We start from the raw sequence: 23,031 nt of genomic DNA, 5'->3' as shown, positions 1-23,031 counted from the left end.
ATCTACAATTTTCTTGTACTTTCCCTTTTCGGATACAGGTAAAAGAGTGAGGGTGGGTTTGGTGGCGGACCATACTATAACTTCAACGCTCAAAGTAATTGGGAATCCCAGTTTTGAATAACTAACTAAAAGGTTGTAGTCTAGACAAATCCTAAATACAATAAGCAATTCTATACATTACTCTTTATCTTATCCTCCCAATGAACTGGCAATAGGCAAACATCTTTATAATGTCGAATTAAATTATTAACCAAAGTTCAAAGTTATGGTTATTTTGAATAAGTTATTCTGCGCATATTCGAGCATTGTGTTCTGAAAAGAGGATTGAGTTCCTAGACTTTTTCTGCAGGAAGAGAAATGAGACGTTTCTCCACTAGGCGATTCTATGTAATTTACATTTTGAAAGTATGGTTAAATGTCGTTAGTGGATGGAATTAGCAGAAATTACTTAGACTAAAGATTTATATTCTAGTATCCATCGATGATTGTATTAAAATCGGACATAAAAAGTGGGTTTTTTCTGCTTTATTTTGATATATTGGGTTTTTGGTTTATAATTTCACGGTTTTTTTTTTCGTTAATAGTTGGCAGCGAAGGGCGAAGTTGACGGCACTAAAGTGGTCGTAAAAATGAACGAGATAGCATATGCTTGCTATCAAGCATATAAAATGAATTTAAAAATATCAAAGAAGCTAACATCGGCTATGCCGAAGTTTATATACCCTGGCAGTCCTTGGTAATAATAATTTTACATGTTCAAAATTTGTTTTCTGCTACTCAATTCATCAATATACAAACAAAACAATTTTACTCTCTATTTTACAATTTGTTCTTCTTCCCTCATTCCCAAAGCAAAGCAACGCACGCATCCACATACAGTTTATGTAGCGTTGCGTCTGTGTGTGTATGCATGTACTCTGTTGATGACGAAAGACGTAGTAGACAGCAAGCAGCGCTGCCGGCAGAGCTGGGAGCAGAGCCGATTATTGTATTGACTGTAACTTGTGTTATATTTATCCGATCACATTCAAATTTTGTAAACTTCTAGAGCTATATGATATAGTGGTCCGATCCTGATGGTTTTCATACTTTATTTTTCCCGGGTAATAAAAAACCCCGACAAAAAATTTCAGCCCGATAGCTCTTAAGACGGCTGAGTAAAACGCATACACACAGACGGACGAACGGACGGACATGGCTATATCAACTCAGCTTCTCATGCTGATTAAGAATATATGTATATACTTGATGGGGTCGGAAACGTCTCCTTCTGTGCGTTACAAACATCTGACCAATTTTATAATACCCTCTGCAAGGGTATAATAAAATGTGAATAATACCCTCTGCAAGGGTATAATAAAATACATTCACTTGGTCTTAAAAATTTAAAACCCTTATTTTACTTGGTGAATGTCGTCAAAGTTGACAAGCAGACTTACTTCATTTTAATTTTTTTTTTTTGCTAATTAACAAAGTTTAGTTTTGGGCAGTTCATTTAAATACCGATTTAGTGGAACAATGGGAATTTGAAACTCATACAGTGTAACTCTGCCATGCAGGATGCCTTTCGATAGCGAACCATGCGATAACAATATCGATAGTGACAAAAATACTGGCTTATCGATAATCATACACAAAACAACACTAGCTTTTAAAAACAAAAAAGAAATAAAAAAAAACGGACACACACTCTTACACATACGAACACATTTAACAAAACAAGCGTGCATAAATCAAGAAGCTAAAAAAAACTGCAACTCAACTGCAATCAATAATCTAGAGCGACCGCCCAAAGAGCACGTGCTGCATACATTTGGGCCCCCACTCAGCCTGCTAAAAGCAACGACTAGATAAAAAACAACTGGAACAAAACGGAAACAGAAACGGCTCCAGATCACAACAAACCGCAATAACTGAATTCATATATTACCTTTTCTTTTAATTAGTTTACCGAGCATAAGTGAACAAATTGGAGTAGCAGGTGAGAGATATGTATTTGCACTAGTCACAACGGATCCGCCTCTAAAATATTGTATTTTCTGAACAGCCTTTTGCGTAAGGTGCAGTGTGGCAAACTATGTCGACTAATTATGAGGCGCATGATTACAGAAAGAAAAAAAAACAAAAAAAAAAAAACACCAGCAGCAAAAACAAGAGCAACAACAACTTTGGAAAACCAGACGTCCGTCAAGGCGAAAATTAAAACAAAAATATACTGTTTTACCCTCTTATCAGTCGTTTTATCTGGTTTTGGCCTTTGCCCTGAACCATTTTTTGTACATTTACGTTGTCTGCTGCTTGTGTTGTTTTTTTTTTCCTCTATTTTGCGTGTCTTGGTCACGCAATCGCCAAATTGAATAGCTATGCCCAAGATGAATACTATAATATCTTATCGTATATTCGCATGTACATATTTAGATAAATAAATCAATTGGGTAAGTCGAGAAGACGCACCACCTACGAGGACAACTATGGGACAAACCTTGTCCGAGCCGGTGACTGCCAAAGAGTCATCGTATTGCCAGAATTCGGTGTACCGAGTGGGCTCTAGTTGCATGCAGGGATGGCGCATCAATATGGAAGATTCACACACACATATACTGTCGCTGCCCGATGATCCCGGCACAGCCTTTTTTGCCGTTTTTGATGGCCATGGTGGGGCCACAGTGGCACAATATGCGGGCAAACATTTGCACAAATTTATACTTAAACGACCCGAGTACAACGACAATGACATAGAAAAGGCCCTCAAACAGGTGAGTAATACCCCTCGTAGTCCGCACTTTCAATTAGTCATAAAAGACACTGAGACTAAATTCTGCACCGACAAAATTAATTTTAGACGCTCAAATAATGTCAGAAATGCATACAACACCTGAAAGCTGAAAGAATGGTATATAAATCGAAAAAAGGAGCTAATAAGTAATTTATAAATTATTACAGGGCTTTTTGGACATTGATTATGAAATGCTGCACAATGAGTCATGGGGCGAACAAATGGCTGGATCTACAGCTGTTGTAGTGTTGGTCAAGGATAATATATTGTATTGTGCTAACGCTGGCGACTCGCGGGCAATTGCCTGTGTGAATGGCCAATTAGAGGTACTTTCAATGGACCACAAGCCGAATAATGAAGGCGAATCGAAACGTATTATAGAGGGCGGCGGTTGGGTGGAATTCAATCGAGTTAATGGTAATCTCGCCCTCTCCCGTGCCCTTGGGGACTTTGTCTTTAAGCGAGCAAACAAAAAGCCGGAAGATCAAATCGTGACAGGTGAGTGAATGCGCTCATTTTTTCTTTCTATTGTTCGCATTGTTGTTCATATTAATAATTCTGCATTATGGATATATCACGGCAGCTTACCCGGATGTGGAAACACGGAATATCTCAGACGATTGGGAATTTATCGTTTTGGCTTGCGATGGCATTTGGGATGTGATGACTAATGCGGAAGTTTTGGAATTCTGCCGTACTCGCATCGGTCTGGGCATGTATCCGGAGGAGATATGCGAGGAGCTGATGAATCATTGTTTGGCGCCCGATTGCCAAATGGGCGGCCTGGGCGGTGATAATATGACAGTTGTATTGGTTTGCCTGCTGCATGATAAACCCTACAGTGATTTAATTACCCGCTGTAATCGTAGTAATTTTGCGTCCTACGAAAACGATGCCACAAAGCCTAATCCGAACACCAGCCCAAAGTCAAATCTAAATGATAATGATAAGCAGATGAGCAACAACACGGAAACAACATCAGCAGCAGTAACATTAGCCAATCTTCAGCCCAACTCAAACTCGAGTCCTAGTCCCCCCCACTCTCACCTGTCGGAGGATAAGTCACAGGCAAAACAGTCACAACAAGATCATGTAGATCCAATGCTGGCAACAACCGAATTGCACTTGAATTATATTTACTAGCCTTATATATATGTGTATACTATATATGTATGTAAGTACTATAATACGTATTTGGAAATACCAATTTTAGGCGAACTTTATATATATATACATATACATAAAATACTTAATGCTTACGATCGCTACACCTGCGAATCGTCAAAGTTGGAGGTGGAATCTATGTGTGGTGTGTTCTCTGGTTAAGTTTTTATACTTCTTCAACCAACAACAACTTGTACAATCCTTATAAATCGTTTTGACCCACTCAAACTTTTAATTTTTCTACTTGTTTTGCAGCCCTAAAAGGGCCTAATATGATTTATTTTTTATATATTTATATACCTTCCATATATACTGTGTTTTTTTGTGATTGCTGTCCCCAATGCAAATAAAAATTGTATTACTCGTTTAGTATTTGATGTAAGAAAATGGAGAACAAAAGCTTTGGTGTTGATCTTTTAAGCAATTAAAAAAAAAAAAAAAAAAAAAACCATGATAAGAAACAAAGCTAAGAGAAGTAAAAATTTTGGAAAATAAAGTAAATCGTTTTGTAGTGCCCTAAAAAACAACAACTTTTCATCCCATATTTCGAAAGCCAAGCCAGGGATACTAAGGTGAGAATACCGCTTTTTTGAAAATCTGAAACTGGTTGAAAATTTATCCGATTCGACTACATACCGCTTCACCACTTCAATAGTTAAAGGCACCAAATAAAAATGATCCCCTTTTTACCATTCTCTTATTCTAATTCGATTTCGTTTCTATCTCTCTTCATTTTAATTTTTTTTTTTTTTTGTTAAAGAAAAAAACGGATCTACGATAATGGAAGAAAGGGATACAAATTTATCTTTAACAGACCTTTATTATCCCACAATTCGATATTACATAGGTACATATGTAAAAATTGGGTCGAAATCATCTGATCTAACAACGAAATATATGGTTTTACTAGAACCAAAGCTAAAGATTAGAAAAATTGTTAGTATTGTAATTTGAGGATTGTACTTTAACAAGTGAAAAATAGTTTAATCCGCTTTTAGACTTCGATAGAATTAGTGGCCTGAACAAAAACAAAACTGTTTATCATGTACGGTTTGTAAGTACCTCATACATATGTATTTAGAAATGTAGCTACCTTTAGAAAAAATAAAAGTTCTTGAGATATTTTTACAAAAATTGGTATGAACTTATTTTAAAATATGCAAGTAGCCTTACTTAGATCTACTAAAATCGTCGTCTTAAGTAAAACATGTAGGTAGAGTGCTAAAATGAGCAAAATTTTAAAATAAAAATGAAGTAAGTCAACTCGCCGACTTGGGTATACCATACACCACGTGAAACAAATATTTAAAATTTCGAAAACCAAATGTATGTTTATTAAATTGTTTTAACATACCTCATACCTCATGTTCTATCTCGCTCACTCTACAAACACACGAGCACTCTTGCGCTGCCACTAGCCAACGGGCTATTCTGCCCTTATGGATCGCATAGTAAAATACGTTCATACGCATATTTTGCAGATTTCTATTCCGATTTCAAATTTTTAAAATTTGGTAGTTTAGTAGAAATAGATAAGATTAACTAGTCTGCCAAATTTGATTGCGATGGTCAAAAAATTGCAAGAGCCAATCGTGTTTTTCTAAATTATGGAGGCGTAAGTGGGCGTGGCAACTTATTAAAATATATATATTCTGCGCGCATACTAAACCAGTATACATACTAAATTTGGTGACTTTAGCTTTGTTGGTTTTCGAGAAAATCAGTTTTGTTTAATTTACGGGGGCGAAAATGGGCGTGGCAAAAGTTTCATACCAAATTTACTGTCGGTAGCTTTCATAGTTTTTAGGAAAATCAGTTTTATGTAAATTCCGGGGGCGGAAGGAGCGTGGCAAAAAGTTGGAACAATTATTTTCTGCGCGCTAACTAAACGAGTATATGAACCAAATTTAATGTCAGTTTTATGTAAATTCTGGAGGCGTATTAGGGCGTGGCCAAAATTCCAATTAACTCTATATATTTACATACCACACGAGTCTACATACCAAATTTGGTGGCTCTAGCTCTTATAGTCTCCGAGATCTGCGTGTTCATTCAGACAGACGGACGGACAGACGGACATGGCTAGATCGACTCGGTTGTCGATCCTGATCAAGAATATATATACTTTATGGGGTCGGAGAAGCTTCCTTCTGCCTTAATCCTCCTTCTCCTTATGCGCTAATCGTTAATCTTTCTTTCTCAATACTGAATACTTTTTTTGCTAGGATATGAAAACGCAATAAGTGTTATATTGGCAAATGCAAAAAGGAAAATGTGAAAGAAGCTTATTTCGGCTATGGCGAAGTTTATATATTCTTTTACTGTGTCTCAATGTAAATGTATACTTACTATCATACTATGTATATACATACATACAGTCTCAGATTTTTCAAGTTTTTCGTTGAATATATATTTTTATAACTTTGTTGTTCTTCTTATAAGAACACTGATATATAGAACTAATGTGACGCAAAAAATTGGAGCTGTGAAATAAAAACTTTTCTTAATTTTCGTTTAAATTCTTGGTTGAAGTCTTGTGGCTTAAGTCTATGCGCACCACTGTACATAAAATACTTTTCCATAATGCTGCACTCTTACAAGCGCACAGGTACTCAAGAGTCGCCACAGATTTTTCATAAAATTGGACTGAACATAGCCAAGTTATGCGTTTTAACGAAAAACAGTCAACTTCGCTGTTATGGATTACACAATGAATAACGTTATGACCCATAATATTCAATGCAATATTCGGGCAATATTCAGTCCAATATTAAAATTTTTTAAGTTACTAAATACTAACAACAAAATATCACTTTCTACTAGATAATGAAGGTGCAAACGAGAGAAACCGACAGTATAGAGGGCTATCTTTCTCCACTCTAACTGCTAACACGAAATACATTTGAAAGCACAAATACTGAACAGTCATTAACAGCGTCATTTAAGCTGAAAAATATTACATTTATCGAGCAATCGTGTGAAAAGTACCGAAGTTATTAATCAAAGTTACTGTTATCGACCGATCGTTTCTATATGATATCCGATCCAGCTAAGTCCGAGACATACAACTCATGCAGTATATACAGGCCTACATGCAATATTTCAACTCTGTAGATCTAACGGTCTAAGAGGAGTTTGTGGTGATCCAGACATGGCTAGACGAACTCGTCTCGTCGTGCTGATCAAGAATATATATGTATGTACATATGTAAGTATATTTGGTCGGGGATGCTTCCTTTCTGCAAGGGTATACAAGTGGAGAAATGATCTCTCAATCGCTCTGTGACGAGATTAATTCTAAATACTAAACGCCTTGGGAAATGAACCACAAGCCTCCTAGTGTGGGTTGAGGATATTAAAAAAACCTCAAGCAAAATGTGTGCCCTGAAACTGCATCATCTGGAATGCAGGTTGTCCCTTGCTGTCTTGTTCAAAGAACCCTATCATCAAAGAAACGATGTCTTGCGCTAAAGAAGCCACAGCACACAGCCCGTCTCCTCCGGTGGGACAAAATTGGATCTGGTCCTGGTCGCAAAGAAATGGTAACACCTTATTTTAGCCCAATCACACTTATGGAGCTGCAAAAAGAGAATATACGTGTCAAGAACTTAAGCGCTTATTAAACGGTGTTCCCAAAGTTTATATTCTCTATAAATAATTTTGTGTGGTTATTACAGTTACAGTATCATCGTCATCATCCAAAGCTGCAAAAAAACAGCTCAACTATAACGGTTGATACAGGGCCAAATGCAGAAAATATTAAAAAGAGGCAAAAACAACAGCAAGCATAAGCAAAACAAAGTAATGAAATTAATTAAAACGGGTCTAAAAATTACACAATTCACCATCATTAAAACCGATCTAAAAGCAATGAAACCAATACAACATCATTCCATTAAATGGGAACCAACGCGCCGACCGGAGATTCCTCAGTGTAGGAATTGTCAACGTTTTTTCCACAGTTTAGCCAACTGTAATCTTCCATCGAGATGTGGAAAATGTGGCTTCGTATAAAGGATGTGATCAATACAAAGAACTCCAACAGACTATCAGAGATAAATGAAGACAAACACCTTTGACCCAAAGCTAGTCTATTAAACTAATTAACCCTAATATAAGATACGCCGATGTTCGCAAAGAAGCTGATATACATAGGTAATCTATGTTAAGACATCCAAAGCGATTCAGTTCTTATAAATATCCAAGAATCTATATAAGTCTTAAGTAAACAAATTAAAATGAAGTAAGTAAGTCGTCTCGCCGACTTAGGTATACCATACACCAGTAAAGCAAATAGTTCAACTTTATTAAACAAATGCATTTTCACATGCTTCTTACAAGCATATCTTAGTATCTCGCTCACTCAATCATACGAGCACCCTAGCGCCCCCACCAGCCAACGGCCAACTTCGGCCTTATGGAAAAACGTTTATATGCATAATTCGACTGTTTTTTGTCCGATTTTGATCAAATTTGATATTTTGCTAGATATTAGTATCAAATTTAAGTGTGCCAAATTTGATTGCATAAGGTAAACAAATACGGGAGATAATCAAGTTTTTCAAATTACGGGGGCAGAAAAGGGCGTGGCAAAATTTTTATACATACAAAATGTGTGCATTTACTAAGCGAATATACATACCAAATATGGTGTCTCTAGCGAAGGGCGGGGGGCGGAAAGGGGCGTGGCAAAAATTTGAAATAAACTTGATCACTCTACATACTATAAGAGTCTACATAATACCAAATTTGGTGGCTCTAGCTCTTACAGTCTCCGAGATCTATGTGTTCATACGGACAGACGGTCGGACGGACAGACGGACATGGCTAGATCGACTCGGTTGTCGATCCTGATCAAGAATATATATACTTTGTGGGGTCGGAGATGCTTCCTTCTGCCTGTTACATACATTTTGGCGACTTTAATATACCATTTCATCCTATGGGTGTATGGTATAAAAATTGTATTAAAACTTTAAAAACTTTATGAAGTCGTTTAAACAAAAACGAAAATTCATTTGGGATGAAAAACGAAACGGTTTTGATTCAAATTTTAGGCTAAAAAATTCTTGGAAATATTTTCTGGCTTTGACCTTGAATATTACAGCACCACGAACACCCAGTAAACCTGGCAAACATGTTGAAGCTTCAGGAATTCCTTATCTTACGCTTTTTAAATTTTTTTAATCGCTTTATCGGTTTAGAACAGAGGTAGGCGCCCATAGCCCGTGGGGGCACTTTTGCTCGGCAATTGCTCGTGTGGCCGTCTGTGTGCATGCCGATGTGAGCACGAAGTACAAGTTCAAAGCGTAAAAAAACAGCTAGTGTCGCACAGACTTTTGACGAAAGCAGTACTATGTCGCTTTGTTACGCAGCTACACGCAGAAAAGTTAATGCTTCACTTTCGTACATGGCAACTTTAAAAATATTTTGCCATTATTTATATTTTGTCCCTATAGGGTAAAAAGTATATTATAATATAAGCGAACATGCATAATGTAATATAAATGTAAGATATACATGTATGCACATATATGTATAGTATGAAAAATATATACATATAATAGCCGATACAAAATATGCATTCATTTTTATGACATTAAGGTAAAAGGAATCCAAGACTCATGACTGTACTTTGTTTTTTAAGGCGATTCGGTAAAAAAGGGTTGTGGGAAAATTCCGCAGTTTCACTTGCAGTTTAATTTTTTTATTCGTTTCTTCACATACGATTCGCGCAGTGTAAAGCAGCTTACGCACACAAGCGAGCGCACGCATACATTGACAGTTTGATCTGGCTCTCTTTGTGCCTACCCCTGGTTTAGAACAAGTGAAACTGCGGAATTTTCCCACAACCCTTTTTTACCGAATCGCCTTAAAAAACAAAGTACAGTCATGAGTCTTGGATTCCTTTTACCTTAATGTCATAAAAATGAATGCATATTTTGTATCGGCTATTATATGTATATATTTTTCATACTATACATATATGTGCATACATGTATATCTTACATTTATATTACATTATGCATGTTCGCTTATATTATAATATACTTTTTACCCTATAGGGACAAAATATAAATAATGGCAAAATATTTTTAAAGTTGCCATGTACGAAAGTGAAGCATTAACTTTTCTGCGTGTAGCTGCGTAACAAAGCGACATAGTACTGCTTTCGTCAAAAGTCTGTGCGACACTAGCTGTTTTTTACGCTTTGAACTTGTACTTCGTGCTCACATCGGCATGCACACAGACGGCCACACGAGCAATTGCCGAGCAAAAGTGCCCCCACGGGCTATGGGCGCCTACCTCTGGTTTAGAAGTTTGATTTTTGCGATGTAAGATGCCAAAAGGCTCCACTGTGCGCCACAACGGCAAACTCCGCCGTTATGGATTGCCTAATGCTAAGTGTAAAGTCCCTTGCCGCTTTGCTGGGAAAATGCACATGAAAAAATGATTTAAATAATATATTATATTCAAATGCATTTGTCAAAATCGATTTTTATTTTCATATAGTTGGGAATAAATAAGTATTTAACCCCAACAGGCCCAATGTTTCCCATAGGCAACAATTTGTTAAGGGCTGATTCCTAATCCTAGATTTTCAGGTAATAGTTATGCCATTACATTTTTTTAAGTAACCCCGTTTTAATTGCATTTAGCTCTGGTTGGACATCTTCCTCATCCGAATTTTCATCTGTCTCTCTACAATTCTTCCTAACAATTGTATTCTTGTAATTCGTATACCCTTGCACGTTTTTTTGTTACTCTTCTTTGTCAAAATGGAAAACCGTTTTAAACTTTGCACCTTTAACGATCTAGGAGACGTTTGCCTTGATCCAGACGGACGGACATAGCTATATGAACTCGTCTCATCGTGCAGATCTAAATTGTATATATACTTTTGTATGGTCGGAGATGCTTTCTTCAATGCGTTGTACACTTCTGACCAAAATGAATAGACCCTTTTGACGTTTAGGTAAAAAATTTATTGGCAAACGCGTATTTTGTTGCATAGTATTTTAAACATAGATGCATCAAATTTCAGTTGTATTTGTACAATAATTAGAACCAAATTTAAAAGTTGTGTCAACGACACCTTTTCTTTATTAGTCCAGTATTAGTCTTAATTGCGATAATACATTCCTCGCCGCAAGACTTAAGAACAGTGCTCAGCAAATCCTTGCCATTATCAAAATCGGAACGCAACTGATTTGGGCAATCACCATCGTTAATCTTCAAATCTTCACGAATAACACCACCGTCTGACATTAATGTAACATAACTATCGTCGCTGATATCAGTCAACTGATAATCTTCGCGCTTAACATTAGGGACATCCATTTTATGAGTAGATGGGCATATATGTATCTTCGTACTTCTTGTTTGAAAAAATGTCGATTCCAACTATGTGAACTTTAGCATGACCGTTTTTTCCAGTTTTTGAGGTGGACAATTTTGTATGGCCTGCCCTTTAACATAACAAATCCGTTTTTGCGTAATGCTGAGCATTGCATCGGATATGTCAACGATGCTCCGGAATCAGAAGGACCGGTATGATCATGATCATCGAAATCAGCCATTGTCTTACTTTTAAACCAGATGTACAATTATACAAAAAATATAAGCGACGAAGCAGACCGTTCCAGGCGAAGATGGGAAACCAAAGGAAGGGTATAAATCGGTAGTATAAGCCGACAAGTTTATCGCCACTGGTATCTGCCACCGATAATTGCAACTTATAAGCCAGAATAACTAAAGCAGAGCGCTGCTAAAAAAATGGTGTTAATCTAGTTAAACCATTTTTGATTTTAATGTTAAGTAATGACCAATTACGTTACATATGAAACAAATCATTCGACTTATTGGCACACTTCAGGAACGATGGAATTCCAGTAATGAAATAAAATAATTCTTTAAAATTCTCTAGACCATAACGATGCTGGAATTGAGTTTTTACGTATATGTAGGCAACATACAAATGTATGTACATTCGGTTATAGTTAATCAATCGATATAGACTTCTAAATCGTGTTCTCGTAATTTACTTTTACTAATTTTATTTATATATGTATATATATGTTTTTTTTTTTTTACTTTATAGAGAAAATTGTAAAATTTCTGGGCCTTTGCTTAGTTATCTTCATTATTTAGAATAATTGGAGAATAAAAGCAAAAACAAAAATCTATTACTAATGAGAATATATCGTAATAGATAGTGTTTACATAAAAAAAAATATCAACAATTCGTTAGCCATAATTCATGTTTGTACTATGCGAGGCGTTCTGGTAAGCGCTAGATATGTTCTTCGACTGATCCTTGAGATGATTATTTTCCTGACACCATTCTACAAAATCATCGATAAGTACGGGCCAAGCGCCCTCCGAGTCATAATTGCTCATTCGATCATCAATAATGGTAGCGAAGTCAAGCAACAGATTCCACGTGTCTCTGGATATAGCTCGCTTATGTTTCTCCTCCAAAAATTTGCACCAGATGTCCAGGAATTTGAAACGCCCTCGCAGCACTATGCACCAATAGGCAATCGCCATTTCCAAGTCAATGCCCTTCTGTCCCGGATCCTTAGCATAGTTAAACGTAAAGTGATAGAAATCCTTGAATTTGCCAGCATCATTCAATTCCTGCTCCAACACAGGTAGCTTGGACTTCAATTTTTCAATGCTATCAATCCCAAGATCACACATGCCGTTCACGAACTCATCCCGGGAGAACTCGCACTGCACTTCTGCATGAAATTTCCACGCAATAATGAGCACCAATTTGGAGTCCGGACTCAGTTCCAGATCCTCTAGAAATCGTATCACACCCTGTGAGTTAATCTTTTGAAGATCATTTGGATCGCGATAGCGCAGGAATAGTTGCTCAATACGTTTGCGATCTAGCTCACGGTAATAGTATTCGGGATTTTGGAAATAATTATCGCTGGCCAAATCCATTTTCCATTCGTTTTGTGTCAAGCAGAATATTGCGGTCTGCTCGCCCGTCTGTGTGAGGGAAATAAATTTTTTCACCTTGTCGCGGTGTTGACTCGACTTCAGTTTGTTCTGTAACGGATCAGATATGTAAACAAAAAGAGGAAACGGATAAACACAAATAAGAGACACAATAAAAGGGGGAATTGCATAAATACAACAACAAAATATGTATTAGCTGTCCACCAGCGCAAGAAGAAGCAGCAATGGTCTGTGCGTCCAGGGCTAATCAGGCCAACCCAGTGGGACTGAACTCCATAACATTGCCACCTAGATTATTTAAAATATATTTTGGTTATTTTACACTCACCATTGTCCAATTGTTTTATTTCGTTCTCCCAATATTATTTTAATGTTATTTGTTTATTTTATACTGACAGTTTTCCTTTTCTCTACGTTTGCATTGCCAGTGGTCTAGAGACGAGCAATTTAACACTACAAGTTATCGAAATATCCCCCATCTCCAACGGCCGCATGACACGTTAAAAGAGTCTTAAACTCGATATGGACGAAAAGTAAAAAATAAACTTCGGCAAAATTCGGTTCAAAAATCAAAAATTATATAAGAAAAAATAATAAAATATATAGTAACCAGAGTGCCAGTTTCGTCCTGATCAAATCTATATATATTCAAAGTGGTTGCAAAACAAGCCGTTTTCAATCGTTCAACTGTCTTCTTTGCCAATGAGTCTCCTAATGCAAAAATAGTTGCTGTGCCATAACCACGTACTACCGATTCAAGACAGTTATCAGTTTCCACCGATATGGTCAGCTATCGCATATCTGACTCAGTATTGATTTTACATGTCTAAAAAAGAAAACAAAGAAGAATAAGGCAAATCTCGAGTGAAAAAATGCTTGGAATTATCCAAAAGCTAGGGCATCTGCTCCTGGTCTCCATGTTAACGGGGCTAGTCCAAACAAGTGATATTACAGACAAGGTATTCGGAGAAATAAAGGAAGGAGTTGTGGCAGCCTTTGGGGATTTCAATTCCAACGAACTGACGGACACATTCGTCATACGAAATGATATGAAAACGTTGCAGATACTTTACGGGCACTTTACAGAACCTCTGCTTAGACCTGGCCCGTATTGCACGTACCAGAACGGTAACAAGATTGTCAGCGTTGTACCTGGTGATTTTGATGGCGACGCTCTTATGGATGTTCTAGTCAACATTCGTAATGAGAAAAAGGACAAGGATATCTATGATGTTTATATTAATTGGGGCAACACCACGGAGTTGATCTGCGCAACAAAACCTCTATTTAGCACCAAAGGCGAAGTAATGGCCTTGGACTTTAATCGTGACATGATCATTGATCTATATGGGCTAGATGCAACTCAACAAGCAGAAAAGCGAAGTTTTTGGATCTTTAATGGCACCCGCGACGCTTTTACGTTGGTTGACCAGGCCGCCCCTACAAGTTTTCCAAAGTCCACCAGCATCAGCATTCCGAATGCCAATGCCTATTTGGATCTAAACGGCGACTATCTGGCCGATTTGTTTGTGCAGAACAAGGCTGCCTATGAGATCTGGTATGGCACCAATGACAACAATTTCGGTTATCAGTACACGATTAAGTACCAGCCAATTGGAGTCAATGACTACACAGTGGGCCAGGCCGTTTTCATGGACTTTGAGCTTCGAGGCGTTCAGAACATTGTGGTCCCATTCTGCATTCCATTTAATTGTATAAATTCAACTATAATGGTTCATGATGGTGTCGATTTTCGAGATGTCCACGTAATTTTTAAAGTAAGATCTCAAACCACTGGGTGAGTGTGGACTATTGTTTATTATTGTGCTTAATCCACTTGCAGGATCCTCAGGGCGTCAGCTGGACCTTTGTGCCACCTGTGGCTGATGATGTATATCTGAGGACCATTACCGCTCGAAGCGGTGACTTCAATCTCGATGGCTATCCGGATCTGTTGGTCACACTGCAACCCACCAACATGGCCAAACCAGTGATGCAGACGTTTCTGTTGGAAAATGTACCCTGCACAACATGCAACAAACCACTGACTCGAACCTTTGAAGTGCGCTGGAAAGCCTTAGCACCAATGGGTAATAATACAGTGGCCGGAGCATTCTATGATTTCTATCAGGATGGTGTTCTTGATGTGATACTTATTCAGAAGAACGAGAATGGCAACTATCGCCCTTTAGCCTTTCGCAATACCCTCGACTATGATGCCAATTTCGTCAAAGTTATTGTCCTGACCGGCCTGGACAACAAGCAAAATCCTGAACGACGCACTGCTTTGGGTAGAAAGCAGCGCACATATGGAAGCAATCTTCCAGGACCAAGAATCACCTATTGCACCACTACCCAAGATGGGGACAAGCAATGCGGAAGCAGCGTTCAACTGCCCCAGGCCTCGTATTTTGCCCTCCAGTTGCCCTACACTTGCTTTGGCCTAGGGAGAACACCCAATTTTGTGGACCAGGTGGCAGTGGGCCTGGGGGGCAAATATCGTAATTTCACCCAGCTGATACCCAATTCACAGATAATTGTGGTCCCCAAGCCACTGAACGAGCCTTCTCGATGGAAGGCCCAGCTCTTTGTCACCCCAAGTAAATTGATTCTTATGAGTGTGGTGGCTCTCGGAGGCACATGCCTAGTCATAGTTCTCATAATCTTGGTCCTTTACATCAAAGAGAAGCGGGAAGATAGACAAGAGCGCTTGCAAGAGTCTCACAGATTCCATTTTGATGCTATGTAAAAAATTAGAATTCTTTTTTCTCAATCAAAGCAGCGGCTTTTCATTTATTTTTTAATCATTTTGTTTTATTATATAAATGTTTCAATAAGACGGTCCCAAAGTTCAGATGTTTCCATTGCCAGCAAAGCGAAACATTATTTGGTGGAAACATCTGAGCTATAGGGACTCTATATATAAAATATTATTTTATAGATTAAGAAGTGTGATAATATATAAACAGAAAAAAAACAAGCCAATAAACCGTATTAATGAAATCGGCATGCATATGAATTTTTATTTACCCAACAGCCAACACGTCAAATAAATGAATGCATATTCTTATTCCTTATTTAAACAAAGTACATAGGATTCGACTTCATAAATCCAGCATTAATTAAACGTTTTTGGTATTCTACTTGGGGAGAATTGACCAAACGAGATCTATGGAGAGAAAAATAATTTTTTTTTTGGAGACATAGCTTAAATATAAACAAAAACTTACCCGGCTAGATAGACTCGTCCACGTGCCGCAACCAAATGGGCCAAGTATGCTGGCGTCGGATACGAAACCGAGCGAGTGCATCGTGGAAACATGTGACATAGATTATACGTTAATTGTTGTAGCAAGTCAATGTCCAAGTTGCCAGTGTTCTCGATGATGTTATAGCGCGTTGGCTTTGCAGTTCCCTGAATTGATTGATGGCTAACCATAAAGAACTGCATCTCATTTGGATGTACAATGGTGCGATCCACAACAGTTCCAGGATTTACATTATTAAATTTATTATATTGCGAGGGTTCACCTTGAGGGAAAAATCTTGTGTGATGGCGTTTAACAACGATAGCGCAACATAAATGCGGTTTGATTTTAAGCTAGAATTGGCGGGAAAACATAATAAGTGTGCAATGTAAGAGACGAGATTATTACCTTAGCACATGCCGAGTAAATGCCCCTTAACTCGAGTGATTTGATTTTAGGGAATTGACCATCACTGACGCCATCGCGATAGTAGATAATATGATCCGGATATTTCTTATGATACTGATGATAGATGCGTAAATGTTCGCCAACAATGCCTTCCATATCCTCGATTTCCTCCGCAGTGGAGCGCTGTAAGCGATACTGCATATTATAGGCAGCCCCATAGAGATCATGTGAGGCGGCCACACCGACAACGCTAGGGATATCCCTTTGGTCCGGCGATGGATGCGTAACATCCGCACCCAAATACATCGTATTCACAAGTCTTGTTAGTGGGTCATCCTTCAATTTATGGTTGATTCCATTTAATTTTGAATTGACCTTCAATAGCAAATTGCCAATCAGTTGTGCATTTAATTTGCGTTGCACCGTAAACTGCTTAATGCATTGGGTGAGTATGCCATGAGTTAACTCCGCCTTCTGCTTAATTGTGTCGTAAGTCGTTCCTCTATTCGGTATTATAACAATGACCAAATCAAACTTATCGCGCTTCAGGTCCACGAAACAGTTGTCCAATTGCCTATCATCTTTCCACTGTTGAATCTCGGCTTGTTCTTCGAGGTTTACAGCGGTGGTCAGTGCCTGACTACGGAACTTCCTTGCGAAATCCGCCACTTCATTATATACCAAACCGCGCGGCTCGTGAAAATACAAAACAGCCCATTTATGGACCTTTGTCGGAAGTTCCAAAAACTTTGCGTTATCCATGCGCCAGGAGCCGTTTCTAACCGATGTCATAAACTTGTTCTTATACTCGACCTGCGGCGGATTGAGCGTACGAGTGTGGACTGTAATAAAATCGCCCACAATTTTAATTCCAAAGCGACTAATAGTCGGATCTTGATTATGCTGAATGTATTTCAGTAAGTTAATAATCTTGCCTTTGCGTTCGTTTGTCGAGGTGGCAGCGTATTTGATCATTGCTGAAACCTGATTGGTTCCATCTTTACGGTTCAATGCCTGGCCTTCCTCAATGCGACAGAGCTCTATCGGCACATAAATCTGCTTGGCTGGAGGACCAACATGTAGACAATGCAAGTTCGGATATTTTAAAATGTAATTACGACCACGGAAGTATTCCTTAACCGTCGTCTCTTTTTTATCCTCCAGTTGGAATTTCTGCTGATCGGCTGACTGAGGTGACAATCCGTTGACCTTAAAGATTCGAGGCGCACTATTGAAACTCGCTGGCGGCTCATAAATTATATTAATTCCTTTAATAAATTGTTCAATATATGTGCGCGATTGTTGTAAGTTCGTGGTGGTCGTAATTTTCGTTGCATAGCGCGAATTTAGGCCGTAATTTTCAAGATACTCCAGCATGCTTAGAGCAATTGGAAAAGACTTGTGTGAGATATCCACATTGATGAATGGTCGATCACCCAGAACAAAGGCCTGATACAGACCAATCAAACACTCGTAGCCTTCGCCCAGATCAAGACGTTGGTTTGGTTCTGACGACTTGAAAAACGAGCGCCCAGCACGGATGGTCTTCTTATGACAGGGTGCCGCTAGTACCACTTCCAGGCACTGCATAGCTTGCATGGGTTTGTCATAGATCTTGTCTTTCATATAACTAGAGGATTTAAACGGTTTTATGATGAGAAAGTTTAGATTGCTTTAAAATACTGAAATTACCATCGGAGTGAATTTAAATCTATTTGTTCAGATGCCGTAGATTTAATTTGCACATTATAATTCAACGTGCGACCATGCCGATCAGTTACCTATAATTAGAATTAGTACACATTTGTTATGTTATCTATTTGTCACTTACCTTGACATCACCTCCATTACCGGCTGTCTCCAACTTATCGACTGAGAAGCACGAAGCACGCCCATCGAAGGCCACTGCGGCACCCTTTAGATGAATGATGCGAAACTGCTCAAAGGCATCACGAAAGAATTTCTTGGGGCGTTCAGGGGTAATCTTCACATCATAATGGTACGCCTTAGCTGGCATTTCGGTCATATCGACATTGAGATAATTAACAGCCACCTGGCCAGGAGTGCCAATTGTGCCGCGTTTAATAGAACCAACTGGTAAGTCTGGTAGTGGAGGCAAGGCTGCTCCACCTTGGGGTCTCGACTGTTGTCCACGTTGCTGATAGCCGCCTCGACTTTCCTGTTGGCCACGTTGCTGATAGCCGCCTCGACCTTCTTGTTGGTCACGTTGCTGATAGCCGCCCCGTCCAGCGCCTCCGCCTTCCTGTTGTCCACGTTGCTGATAGCTCCCTCGGCCTGCGCCTCCGCCTTCCTGTTGGCCACGTTGCTGATAGCCGCCTCGACCTCCCTGTTGGCCACGTTGCTGATAGCCACTGCGGCCTGCGCCTCCGCCTTCTTGCTGGCCACGTTGCTGATTCCCGCCTTGACCTCCCCAGGCGCTTTGTTGACTACGCTGCTGATTCCCGCCTTGACCTACCCAGCCGCCTTGTTGACCACGTTGCTCGCCGCCACCTTGGCTCTGTTGACTAATCTGAGATGGTGCTCCGCTACCTTGAGCTTGCTGACTAATTGAAGAACCGCCTTGTCCTTGTGACTGCTGCGATGGCTGCGCACGAGCTGTCCCTTGTGGATTGGGTGGTGCATTACCTCCAGCCGCTAATAAAATTGGTTAAAATAAAATCAGTCAAAACTTGGAACTCTATTTTTAATTTCTGAAATGGAACGTGCTTGACGTGATTTATCGAATCGTTTTGATTTTTTTTTAGCACAACGAAACAGAAAGAGATAGCGAATGCCTGTGCAAATTTGAAATATTTTATTACTCTTGCAAAGGATATTATAAAACAATAGAAAATGGCAAATATTAACCATATATTTGTGTTTGTTGCATAATTTTGGGCCATTCTAAACAGAATATTGGTTTTCTGTTGTTGTCCTGATTTGGGGCACTTTTAGTGATGATTTTACTTAGCTCGTTGAAGAGAAGTGCCAGGTAAAAGAACTACACACATATTTTAAAATTTAAATTTATGTATGACACCAAATTTATTTTATACGCTGCATGGCAAGCATATGCTATCTCGCTTACTCTTACATCGAAATGAGTTTTATATTCGTTTGTGCCTCTGTTAACCGTGGTCAGCTCTAAACGATTTCGGGGTTTCCTCGTATTAGTTTTTGCATTCAATGAGAGACAAGTGTAAATCCATATTTCGGTAGTTTGTGTGCGATTAAATTTACTAATGTGCATTTAGTTAGTGAAAATGCAAAGAAAAAGTATTAGGTCGATTACAGATGTCAAACAGACTTCAGAAAATTATCATGCTGAAAAACAAACCGTTTCCGGCCTAAGTATGTACATATGTATGTACCTACACAAATACATACATATGTATATATACGCATACATGTAAAACTGACCAATTTGATTAAATTAAGCAAACTTTTCATATGTACATATGTAAAATAACATTTACTATGCAAGTTAGCATTTGTTATCTTAAATTGCAATCAGGCCACGTAAGTTTGTTCGAAAAGTTCTAGAGAAAGGAGACGAACTGCCAACAAAATTCATCTTAGGCGATCGAATGAGAGAAAATATTGTAAGCAGATTCTTGCAACAACAATCAGTAGCCAAGTGAAATGATTTTAATCACTTGGTAAAAAAGCACTACTATATTTTATGAATAAATTCTCATTGGTTTAATTTTATGGTAACTTACCCTGTTGCTGTTGAGACGGCGCTGAAGGTGCATCCTCGCTTTGCTTATATTCTGCATTACGTTCAAACTAGTATTTAGTATTCTATGTAGTTTTGTGGTTCTTCTACTTACTATTCTTTTTCCCCATATATTTGTTATTTATTTATATGTATATAACCTTTTTTCAATAATATTACGCCAACTGTATTCAAGGGGAGACACAATATTCCACTTTCAATTTCTATTATGTGTTGTTGTGAAACTCGCAAAGGAATGAAGTAAAAAAACCACTATTGCATTTTTTTGTCATCGAATATCGGCCGATAACTCTGGTGAATTGTCACTGATTTGAGACGGTGGAAAATTGAGCATGTGTTAAAGTTTCATAGTGGGAAAAGGAACAGGCCCGATTTTCACACGACGTAAATTAGCTATTTCTACTGGTACCATCCATCTGAGCTGATTTTACAGCTGCCTTAGTCAGACTTCTTGCAAAGTGCAGTAAGCAAAATAAAAGTAAAACTGTAATAAGATAAAAAATTATATATTTTTGGAATACAGTTAAAAATGAAAAAAAAAACATCAAGCAAAACCACTTTAAGTAACGAAAAAATACATTCAATTTACTTTAGAAGTCTTCAGTGGAATAAAAAAAGGGTGCCCACAACTAGTGTCACGGCGGTGCCTATAACTGGGAATGACAGGTATTAAGCAATTACATGCATACGTGAATGGTAGGGGAGAGGGCCCAGTTATGACCCGGGTTTTGAAAAACCTCGAAATTTTTTCTTCAGTTCCGGAAAATGAAAAATTAAGAAGTTTAACATTTAAATATTAACCAAACGCACTTTTTCCAAAGAATGTATGTTTATTTGAGTTACTCAAAAAATTTTGGAACAGATTTAATTTGGATAGCTTTTTTTAACCAAAAAAAAAAGTGGCCCAGTTATGATTCACTGAAAATAAGAAAATATGAAAGGAGTGTCACACGAATTGTTGTGATTTAATGGTTTGCTTATTATGAAGGGCTTCAAAGCCAAAAACAATGAAAAAACCAAAAGAAAAAAATGGCCATAAATGAGAACGATTTTTATTCCTCGTCGTCCATGTGACTTTCGCAATAACTTGCTTGCATATTAGCGCACTTCGAATGAACATTCCCGATCGAGATCTTTCAGAATATTCTTGGACAAACTGGTCTCAATATGTAAATTTCCTTTCCTTGTTGTTGAACAACAACAAAAATGTTGGAATTTACATAATCCGAGTGCAAAAAAAAATGGGACATAACTGGGCACCCCAGCTGAGTCATAAATTTAAGTCATTTATAGTTTGAAGTTTATATGTATATTTTTTATAGACACTACATAATCACATAAATTTTTATAGAATCACAAAATATACGACAAATACAGTATTTTGATGCATTACACTCACCTTTTCACTGTTAATTTCACAAAATTTTGGTACTTTGAAAAAAATTAAAAAAAAACTTTTTCGCACGATTTTCAACACGATGTTTGGTACGCGTATATACAATACGATTATTAACGTTGGGGTCTGTCCAAAAACTGCAGAACGTCTAACAAACATGATTTACAGGGCTCAAACTGTCATTCAATACCGCATTTCAAAAATATTTGAGAATGTCACAACTGGACCTGAGTCACAACTCTCCCCTACATATGTATGTACAGTGAAACCTCGATATAACGAACTTCGTTATAACGAAAAACCCAATATAACGAATTTTTTGTTAAGTCCCTTGAAAGGACTAAGGTTTTACATTTCAGTACCTATAGCGAATCAATAGATATAACGAATAATTTTGCGATCCCCCTCAGATTCGTTATATCGAGGTTTCACTGTATATGTATTAAAGTCGCCAAAATGTATGTAACCAGTGCACACTGGGCGGTTAAATAAGTGGCATAAAGTCGAATAACGCAGATATCGAAATGAAACTTGGTATATTTGATAAGAATCGCACTCTAAATATTAAAACAAAATTTAAAGTTAATTTGACCACGCCTACGCCAATAGCCCATATAAGACAACAATGCGTATACGTGATCACAAAGGAAAGTGTGAGCACTATATATAAAGTACAACAATTTTAACATTTTTAATGTATTAGTGATAGTAATATAATTTTATATATATATTATTATTATTTATTTCCGTCAATTGGCCAAATATCCAGTTTACAACAACGGCAGAGTTGCGGCCGCTGTCGATTCTGTCGATTCACACTCTCTTTATTTTCACATATGTATGTACATTACATATCGCAGAAACATGCAGAGGGTTAGTTTTTACTCCACAGAAGACGAACACATATGTTTGGTTTTCTATCTTTTTGGACAATATAAAACAGTACACATATATAAAATATAATAAATTTCAACACCAAATTGTTTTGTTTTATCCATTCTACATACCTTGGCCTCCAAAATCCAATTATTACAATATCTTATTTTTCAATTGTGTGAATTTGCCAAGCGCTTAAAGTGAATAAAAATTTCCCGCCAATTTTGTCGCAGGTATAGGCTGTCTGATTACCTGACTTTGAAGCTTGATCAGAATGACAGGGTTGCATGCTTGGCGAAAGCGATCATCGATTTTTGCTATTTAGGGACTCTAGTTTGAATATACTGAAATATAATTATTACTTGCTTCCACAAAATTTTCGACTTTATGCCACTTATTTGGCAATTCCGCCCAGTGTGCAGTGTTGCCGAAACTTTTTCAGCAATAGTAG

General features: G+C 37.9%; 4 protein-coding genes and 1 pseudogene across 4 annotated transcripts; 2 read left to right on the top strand and 3 right to left on the bottom strand.

The window, feature by feature from the left end:
• The first annotated feature begins 1,630 nt into the window (after positions 1-1,630).
• On the top strand, positions 1,631-4,388 carry LOC6651986 (probable protein phosphatase 2C T23F11.1). Its single transcript, XM_002074404.4, has 4 exons — positions 1,631-1,981; positions 2,419-2,756; positions 2,944-3,274; positions 3,360-4,388. Exons 2-4 carry the CDS (start codon positions 2,472-2,474, stop codon positions 3,917-3,919), a joined length of 1,176 nt encoding a protein of 391 aa, XP_002074440.1. The 5' UTR covers positions 1,631-1,981; positions 2,419-2,471; the 3' UTR covers positions 3,920-4,388.
• A 6,515-nt stretch (positions 4,389-10,903) lies between these two features.
• Positions 10,904-11,623, bottom strand: LOC6651985 (annotated as a pseudogene).
• A 357-nt stretch (positions 11,624-11,980) lies between these two features.
• On the bottom strand, positions 11,981-13,360 carry LOC6651984 (DCN1-like protein). The gene is made up of 2 exons (XM_002074402.4): positions 13,242-13,360; positions 11,981-13,003 (listed from the first exon to the last, which is right to left on the bottom strand). The coding sequence occupies exons 1-2, from the start codon at positions 13,242-13,244 to the stop codon at positions 12,188-12,190; spliced, it is 819 nt and encodes a 272-aa protein (XP_002074438.1). The 5' UTR covers positions 13,245-13,360; the 3' UTR covers positions 11,981-12,187.
• Positions 13,361-13,686: 326 nt separating this feature from the next.
• Positions 13,687-15,920, top strand: LOC6651983 (T-cell immunomodulatory protein). Its single transcript, XM_002074401.4, has 2 exons — positions 13,687-14,691; positions 14,757-15,920. The coding sequence occupies exons 1-2, from the start codon at positions 13,786-13,788 to the stop codon at positions 15,660-15,662; spliced, it is 1,812 nt and encodes a 603-aa protein (XP_002074437.1). The 5' UTR covers positions 13,687-13,785; the 3' UTR covers positions 15,663-15,920.
• LOC6651982 (protein argonaute-2) lies at positions 15,908-20,548 on the bottom strand. The gene is made up of 7 exons (XM_002074400.4): positions 20,403-20,548; positions 20,292-20,342; positions 18,401-19,224; positions 18,262-18,350; positions 16,570-18,199; positions 16,144-16,514; positions 15,908-16,082 (listed from the first exon to the last, which is right to left on the bottom strand). The coding sequence occupies exons 1-7, from the start codon at positions 20,416-20,418 to the stop codon at positions 15,992-15,994; spliced, it is 3,072 nt and encodes a 1,023-aa protein (XP_002074436.3). The 5' UTR covers positions 20,419-20,548; the 3' UTR covers positions 15,908-15,991.
• Between the last annotated feature and the right edge of the window lie 2,483 nt (positions 20,549-23,031).

The sequence above is a fragment of the Drosophila willistoni genome, assembly GCF_018902025.1.
Source record: "Drosophila willistoni isolate 14030-0811.24 chromosome XR unlocalized genomic scaffold, UCI_dwil_1.1 Seg106, whole genome shotgun sequence".
NCBI classification, from domain to species: domain Eukaryota; kingdom Metazoa; phylum Arthropoda; class Insecta; order Diptera; family Drosophilidae; genus Drosophila; species Drosophila willistoni.
Note: the sequence above shows the minus strand (reverse complement) of the source record. Positions and strands in the feature narration are given on the sequence as shown.